This window comes from Euprymna scolopes, chromosome 29 (genome assembly GCF_053919585.1).
Source record: "Euprymna scolopes isolate OS-2025 chromosome 29, ASM5391958v1, whole genome shotgun sequence".
Lineage (NCBI taxonomy): Eukaryota > Metazoa > Mollusca > Cephalopoda > Sepiida > Sepiolidae > Euprymna > Euprymna scolopes.
The window spans coordinates 70505998-70515174 of record NC_136510.1 but is presented as its reverse complement, the minus strand read 5'-3'; the positions used below and the strand labels follow the sequence as shown (position 1 = coordinate 70515174).

General features: G+C 32.4%; 1 protein-coding gene and 1 non-coding gene across 2 annotated transcripts in view; one reads left to right on the top strand and one right to left on the bottom strand.

Annotated features, from left to right (window-relative positions):
* Window positions 1-421: 421 nt before the first annotated feature.
* Window positions 422-495, bottom strand: Trnan-guu (transfer RNA asparagine (anticodon GUU)). The gene has a single exon. It is a non-coding gene; the product is annotated as a tRNA-Asn (tRNA).
* A 233-nt stretch (window positions 496-728) lies between these two features.
* The window catches only part of LOC145252700 (uncharacterized), a 45855-nt gene continuing 37406 nt past the window's right edge, over window positions 729-9177 (top strand). Inside the window, exon 1 of the mRNA XM_080112524.1 lies at window positions 729-984. Within this exon, the coding sequence (XP_079968650.1) occupies window positions 755-984 (230 nt within the window). The 5' untranslated portion in view covers window positions 729-754. The remainder of the gene's footprint in view (window positions 985-9177) is intronic.

The following is a 9177-nucleotide window of genomic DNA, read 5'->3' as shown; positions in this document are numbered from 1 at the left end:
AGTGAAGGCTGTCAGAAACAGATTCTGGAAAAGTTGTTTTCTTTGAGTGTTGATTCGATAGAAAGTGGATACCCTGTCACGTGGTATGGTCTTGTGCTACGTCCGCACGAAGAGGCATTATTTTATATTTTACTTCGACGGAATTTGCGTGGGTGGATACGCTAACTAGAATGTTTTTTATCCATCAGTTTTAATGTCTCTGGCGTAGGTTTACGACACATGTAAATTTATTTGGAGTAAATACTAAGTGTTTGTTTTATTATTGTCTTCTCTGACTATTTCTGGTAGCAGATTAATACTTATTCATGTTATAACCATTTATAATTATCAGTTAGTTCGGTTTTATTATCATAAAACTAATACATAATTCATTTTGCATATGTTCTTCAGAAAAAAAGTAAACAAAAAGAAAATTTAAGATCGTCCCTGGGTGGGCTTGAACCACCAACCTTTCGGTTAACAGCCGAACGCGCTAACCGATTGCGCCACAGAGACGGCTCAGAAAAATGCGGACTAAACTGTCTATTTATAAGTAAAAATATTATTTTTACAGATATTTGAATATTAAATATATTCTTTTACAAATAAGAATATATAATTTAACATTGTCATTAGTGTATTAATTGAAATTCATTAAAATATGCATATAATAAGCATTTCCTCTCATTTTCTTTAAAAACATGCGATTTGTTTCCAAACGATTCAGTAGAACTCATTAATTGTGAAGACAGTAAAGTCGAAGCACAAATACAAAATGGCGGCTGGTGCATGTGTTCGTGTTTGTCTCCACTTCTCGGATTTCGACGATGAGACGTGTTGGTTTCTTGTTGATTTTAAAAAGATGCCGTCAATCGAATGCATGCAGCGCGTCATCAGTCGAAAGTTTTATAATAAAGAAGAAAAGCCGTTTAAACTGACTTTGAAGGGGAGTTTGCTACCTGCCTGGGAATCATCTTATATTCTACGCGATGATGACCAGATAATGTAAGTACGAATATTATATATATATATATATATATATATATATATATATATATATATATATGCCACTAATATTTATCTTTTGATAAAACGTCTTTTTTTCTTGTAAAAAATGAAGTTAGATCACCGAAGTTAAGCAACGTTAAGCCTGGTCAGTACTAAAATGGGTGACCATTTGAGAATACCAGGTGCTATGTGTTCTCTGCTCATCTCCAATCATCCTGGACTTCTTTTTCCTAATTCCAGAGGCGGCCCAGGAGAAATATGGATTGCGAAAACCTTGCTTCAAACGCGCAGACACTTGTAAAGAAAGGGCTATTCATTGTCTCTCCATACTGAACGGAAGACATGTAATCTGGCACCAGCATCTTTTATTTCTTGCTATTTAGAATTGTTGGATCCTTTTAGATGAAATATTTAGAATTTGATCTGTATATTATTCATATACATTACATGATATATTTTCATAGGTGATATAATTGATTAAAAGGGGTGATCAAAGAGACATGTAGAAATTTAGTTATGGATATCCATTAAAAATTAAATGCAACGTTTTATTTAAAAAAAAAAAAAAAAAGTTAACAAGGGTCCAAGATTTGGGACAGGAGTGGACAACGGAGTAAGTACTCATTGATACGCAAGAAATGTCGAGTATATCTCAAAGTAAAGAGGATAGCTATTTTGAAGCTTATTTTCATTAGTGCTTCTACAGAATTTGAACCGAGCTTCTTTTTTAATCCAAAGGTAAGTTTGGCAAAAGTTAGTTTTGTTCAAATTCTGTAGAAGTACCTCTGAATGAATGTCACTTTACCATACCCCCCACCAAGCCAATGGACTCGATTGCAAAAATAGAAAATTATAAGGAACTAAAAATAAAGCAGGATAATTATGGTGTTATGGGACCCATAACTTATGGGTTGGGTACAATTTTGGCCTATTCCTAGTTTTTTAGCTCACCATACAATCGCTATAAATATCTAACGGAATCGACGGATCTTTCTGGCAAAACTAGCTGAATTAAAATTCAGGATGACCACGGCAGTACGGCACACGACCAGATAGATGAAAGTCTGCTATCTCCAACAGACAGTCATGTATAATAGTAAAATAAACGTGTGTGAAACGTAAAACGTGCTTCTGTTGGTTTGTATGTGCATATCTTCGTGTGTATTTGTTTTAGTAAATAATTTGCACCGTGTATGTTGTGGTTTGTTCGACAATTCGGTTTTTCGAGCCTCGCTTCCAAGAAACCTACCAGTTATACTAACAACCAACTTAATTACTAACTTATTACTCCGAGTTTACGCAGATCGATCAACGTTTCGACATTTCCATGTTGTCATCAGGACTCCCAAATGAATCTTAGAAAATAATTTAAAATAAAATCTTCTCCTGCAGTGCAGTAGTGCACTCTGACTGCGAGATTCATTTTGGTCGTCTTGATGACGATCTGTAAATGTCGAAACGTTGATCGATCTGATTAGACTCCTTAGTCTTTACAATATTTATAGAATTTTATTTAGAAAAGCTCTACACATGTGTATTGAATAATTTTGAAAAAAAAAGGGGGGGTTGTATTACTGTACACATAGATTCGAAAAAGTTGTCAAAAAACAAATATATTACAAATGTTATCAAAGACAAGAAGTTACTTTTCTACCTAACTGGATGTTTTTAGTGTTTTTATTTAATGTAACATGTTTATTCAGCTCGAAAAACATACACTGTTTACCGATGTATTGGAAAATGTAAAATAGCGGCCGACTCTCTCTTTGACACGGTAAGTTTGGGAAAAGGAGTTATAAATAAAAAAACTAGACAAAATATGGTTAAAAACTCGCTCAATATATGTTACCGTGACATAGGCTGACATATATACGGTGGGTTTTAACTTTATTTTGCATATTTTTTATTTATAACTCCTTTTCCCAAACTTACCGTGTCAAAGAGAGTCGGCCGCCATTTTACATTTTCCAATACATCGGTAAACACTACATGTTTTCCGAGCTGAATAAACATGTTACATTGAATAAAAACACTAAAAACATATCCAGTTAGGTAAGTAATTTATCTTGCCTTTGATAACATTTATTTGTTACATATTTGTTTTTGACAACTTTTTCGAATCTATGTGTACACAAACCCATTTCATTATTTTTTTTTTCCGGATATTTTTTAAGCTGTTTAATCGCATAAAGAGAGAAAAAAGTAGAATTTTAAGTGAGGGGGGGGGCAATAAACAGCGTGCGTGATAGTAAAGATTTTAAGTATATTTAAATTTATACACATACGTACTAAACTTTTTAAAAATGGAGAAAAAAAACCGACACTTTTTATTTTACTAACTTGGGTACAACTGGGTTGAATTCGCCCACACAGACTCGACCTCTGCGATATCAGTCATTCCGAATTTATTTGACAGAGTTAAACAAAACCTTGAACGAAAATGAATTTTCTCGCCAGTTACATCCATTAAAATGGCGAAGCTGAAATTTAATTTTGAAACGAGAAGAATGCCCCCGGATAGAAACCATGAGGACATCTAAGTTATTTCCGTAATGGAAACATATTCAACATTGAGTGACCTCCCTTTGTCATTAAGAAGTTTTACTGGAGGTGTTTTCCAACAACTAAATTTGGACTTCGAAATTTGTTTTAACTAATATTTCATAATTCTCCACAACAAAGTCTCATTATTTTATATATGCGCACACGTGACATGAGATAATTCCTAGTTCAGTCACCTAATTTATTTCGTGAAATAATCTTCGGTATTGTTTGGACATTACTCCCAAATAACTTATTTTGTTAAATGTTAAGATCGCCTCCTGTCTACACAGAATTCGATAGAAAAAAAAATTGTATAGCTAATAAAAATATTATTACTACTACTACTACTACTACTACCACATGAACCCTTTTCAGTTAAAATCTATTCAGTATTACGCATGTAATCTGACGAAAAACTCGTTTAAAATGTGTAAATATGCTAAAATATATATTTTTTTTTAATGGCAAATAAATTATGGTATTAAGCAAAAAGAAAATAGCTATTGACTTTATGTTGACTGAAACGAAACAAGCATTTTCATTATGCCAGAAAGCAATTTTAATAATTATTGCTTCGTTTCCTTACACATTGTTTACGTTTCAGGTTTTTGTATTACTCATGGAACCATGAGATTTTTGTATTGATTAAAATGAAAAAGTGTTAAAACGTTTTGGCGAGTTTCTGTTCACACTTGAGCAGAACGTTAAATCACTGGCTCACCAAATTGAAAGGATGGATCGAAAAAGAAACAAGCAGAAATTGTCACTATTTTTTAACGAAACGTTGGCATATGGCTATTTTTTAACGAAACGTTGGCATATGGCTATTTTTTAACGTTTTGGGGTATAGTTAAGAAGTTCTTAACTTAAGAACCACACCAAGAACATTTGGAGTAAAGTTTGTTTTATCAAAGGAAAAGCTAAAACTAAAATGAAACTAAACGAACCATTGAAAGGATAGAAGTGTAGCCAGATAACAAGTGGTAAAAAAAAAAAAACATGAACAGAGTTTTGTAAATTAAAAATGGAGAAAAATGATTCATTAACATTTTATAAGAATAAAAAGTTATTTTTGATTAGTAAATATTCATTTATTCAAATTCGTGTTTAGTAAAGAAAATTAAGTAATCAAAATGTTCATAGTGTGATACTATGTGTATATAAATAATATACGTATGTGAGTATTTGGCAGCATGGCATTGTGTATGTGTGTTGATTTACCTTGTTCTTGTTAGTGTGTGTATAGTTGTAAATAGCAATTCGTTTCTGTTCACCTAATTCTCGCTAATCTGTAAAACTGTGTATGCAAGATGAAGAAGAATTGTGAGTCATTGAAGATTCTTTTTGCCTTGTTCCCTCTTCCTGGTCAAAGATATGTGTGTGTGTGTGTGTGTGTGTGTGTGTGTGTGTGTGTGTGTGTGTGAGGAGGGTAATCATATTAGATCTTGTTCAAGGTGTGGGCAGTAGGTGTCATCTTTCTCCTTTTTTTTTTTTTTTGCTATTTGCTTCCTCACTTTTTAGGAGTTTTTAAGTCAGCTTATTACATTGACATAAATTTGTTGCTTTTGGGGTTTGAAACGATTTTCATTGGTTGAAAATACTTTGTTAGCACGTTCCTGTGAAATTTTGCTTGCCTTAGGATGTGACAGAAAGAGCAAATTCAAACGAAGTGAAGCAGAGAAAGTAAGAGTAAGCTATTTAATCTATTTGCTTTGGGATCTCTTCATGATTCAATTGCCATATCTCTCTCTCTCTCTCTCTATCTATATATATATATATATATATATATATAATTAGCATTACAAGTTGATTTTTTTTTTCTTTTTAGATAATTGTTATTTTATCAACTTACATGAAAAGAGATATGTAAAAGGTACTTAAAACCGTTTGAATTATGCAAATACCATCAGTAGTTCAAAAGTTATGAGAATTTTAAGTGCAAAAATTTAGGTTTTTCTGTGGACATTTTCTTTAGAAAAAGTGTGCTAAATTACGGACCTTAAGATTTCAAGAAATTCAGTAATTTCGCCACCATTTATTTATTTTTCAAGCTATTCTCATGAAACTTGGCAGTCTTATGTAAAATTGTGTGCTCTTTCTGATTTTGTAGTCAAATCTGATGTATCTCTTTACCATAAGCCATGAATTATAAATTCAGATGTACAAATTTCAATTTTTTTTAAACTGGTGCATGGTATCATACTGTGGGTGTCTATTCATGAACAAAACTAAGTATTATAGTGGTATTTAAATATTGCTTTATTGAGAGCAGGCATTTTCCTGCCTCCTCACCAAAGGAGAGCTTAATCTGGGTCTAGCCATTGAATGCCTAAAGAGCATTCATGGCCGGTATTTACTACTCCCTTCACAAAAAAAAAAAAAATTGAGTAGATATGAATTAATCTCAGAAATAAAACGAATATCGCATTTGAATTTTCTGCAAATAAGTAGTTTTCCGGATATTAAGCAATGTCATTTCTTATGTTATCGCTGGTGGCATCTTGGTACGGTAAGACCAACAATTTTATGAGGATGTGCTGCCACCCCCACCACCTAAGCATTGTAATATTTGTGGATTGGTCTGTAAATCTGCAAGTGGTTTGATACGACACTCAAAGGTGCACAATATATTCCTTCTACAAGCACCAGCAAATACTGAAAAGTTCCCCTTTCACATCTGTGAACAATTGTACAAGAATGTAACAGGATGGAAGAGCCATCAATGTGCACATGGACACCCAACATCAACCCGAAGAGATGGCAAGCTTTTGTCAAGAAATGGCAATCATTATATATATATATATATTATTCCCTATACATTAATTTTATTTGAATCTTTGAGGAAACTGTTTAGGTCGATGATCTCAATATTTATTCATATGTTTTATTTAAACTCTGGTTGGGACAAAAAATAAAAATTGCCCCAGTCAAGAAGATTACTTCTGACTGAGGACAGAAGAAACACTACACTACATTGTCAGAAAGAAAAAAAAAAAAAACTAAACAAAACAAAAAAAAATTAATTTAAAGTAACAGATCAATTTTGTATATAAATTTAATGTAAAATGATCCTCCATTTTTAGACCATTCTAATTTGTTAGCCTAGCATAGTTAACTAATTTTTTTGTCACTTAGACAAAGTCCAACTAGAAAGATGATAAAATGTAAAAAAAAATGTAGACCACCTCCCACAGAAAACAAAAAAAAAACACAAAACAATGGAACGGATTTAGCTCCCATAGCAAAAAAGAATTTCATTAACTGCCTCAAAATGCTTATGTTCATTTTTCTAGTTAAATTGTGAGCTAATGGAAAAAGAAAAATATTTCAATTTTGGATGAAAGTTGAAAATGTGTAGAACATGCAAAAATATAAAATTAAAATTTTCCAATAATGCAACATACTTGTTTTGAGATAGTCTAGAATTCATTTTATGCACAAGAAATGCAATTTTCTAATGTTGCAGTTTTGCAGTCTTTTGCAATATACCTGAAATCTTCAAACTGCAATATTTTGGAAACTGCTTGGCATTACAAACTCAAATTTTAAAAATCGTCTAGTTTTTTATGATACAAACTGGAGAAAGTTTGAAGAAAATCTGAGTTATGGGTGACATTTTTAATTTTTTCTCTGCTGATTTGATATGGAATTATCTAAAATTAGTTTTAGTTAACAGTTTGGCTGTATCATTTGTTTCATGGAATAAGGTATTTTGTAGAAAAGTTGAAGAATTTCTGGGGAGTCAGTTGTTCATGATCGGACATGTTTTTTAATGTTGGGATTGGTTGGAAGAATGCAGTTCTGGTGGTATTTGCTGTAATTTCAGTTTGATTAATAATTCAGTAACAAAACAATACCCTAATATTCAAATTTAAAAGTTTTTTTTTTGTTTTTTTTAATGTAATAATTGGTAGTTTGTTTCTGAATTTTTTAGATGAGGATTCATAATTGGATTATTCAGACTACTGTTTTCATGTCTAGAGGTTGAAGGTTCAATCTCCAGTACAGCCGATACTAAGACTACAATTGTGAATTACTTAAGACTTTTACCCGATCATGGCTGAGGGAATGAGAGTATGCTACTCTCATGAATTAAATAGAGGGTTATGCTCCAAATTCTGTGAAAATTCCAGAGGTTAACAGAAAGATTCATAAGTTTGACAAGATACATCTGAAGAAGGTCGAAGACTATATGGGCTGAAATGTTGTGAAAATAATGCTTAAGATGAGAACAGTAGTTTGAATACTCCAAATTATTGGTACTCCTTCCCTCCTGCCTAAAAAAGAATAAACAAACAAAAACCTTATATTAAAGGTAAACGTGAAACAAAATTGAAAGTAAAAACTCCCGTGCAACATCGGGCAAGTATAACTTGTATCTAATGCAATACTGTCTATTTGTCGATTATCAGTGTCCTTTACCTGTGTCATTGGAACAAAGAGAAAGAGATGTGAAAATAAACTTAATCTTTAAAACTTTTCCTTCTAATTTGTAATTATAAGAATTGGTCATCGCATTAAAATAAGCTTCCCAACTATCAATTACCATAGTTGATAGTATCTTTCCCAAGAGTCCGACATTCAAACTACTCTGCCTAACGTTCACAGGCAACATGAATTGAAATAAATACATAGAAAAAAACTGTCAAATCTGCTGCAAGTGAAGATGGGTTCTTGTATGCATCAGTATCCTATGTCTCTACAAAGTTGCCATTCACTTATACATGGTGTATTGTTGTCACATCTCGGTTGGTGTACCAACCACTAGCCTTTCCATATCGGACAGAGTGCAAAAAAGAATCTCTATGTTTTACACTGTCTACCAAGCTCTAACCACTGTGTCATCACCATAATGTTACATCTCTGTGCTTGCTTTACAAGTACTTCCATAAAACATGCTCCAACGAACATACTGCAATTATACCTCTGATCCACTTGACCATAAAATCCCTTTCTTTTACTATAGAGGTTTCTGAATGTTGGGAGATTTTCTAACTAGATCAGGCTATCTGAAGATATTGGCTTCCTAACTTAAGTGCACCAAACATTGCTGTTATTGTTTTTTTTTTTTCCTTTGCAAAATTCAATCATGTTCTACAAAGTCAAAAACAAAAACATTTTTTTTACAGAACAACCGAATCAAACACCATCAATAAATATTTGGAGACCTAAACATTTCGATGCATGAAACCTGTTTTTCAAAATTACTGGATTCAGCATTAAATCACCTCAAAAGGGTTGATATGCCATAAAAGAAAACAACGAAAGCCAAACTACCCTCACAACTTTTCTTGGACAGCTGTGCCTGACTGTATTGCATGCTGAAATTTAAATTTAATTGCAAATCTGGTCCCTATCATAGAAGCTCTCATGCTTCAGTGGCAATGCCTTGTTTGGGTTGAACAAAAGAAAAAAAACATAATACTAAACATTGTTCTTTGCAAACAATTTGAAAGGAATTTTCTGTTTCCTTAACAATCATTTAGTCATATGATTTAACTGAATATCTATTTTGATAATGAAGTTTTCTATTATCAAATGTACCATCTGCCGTTATTGCAAGCGGGCATTGTTTATTTATGGTTTTATTTATTTCCTGGGTTATTCTTATGATGCACTTTGCTTATAAATGCCCTATAGAAATTC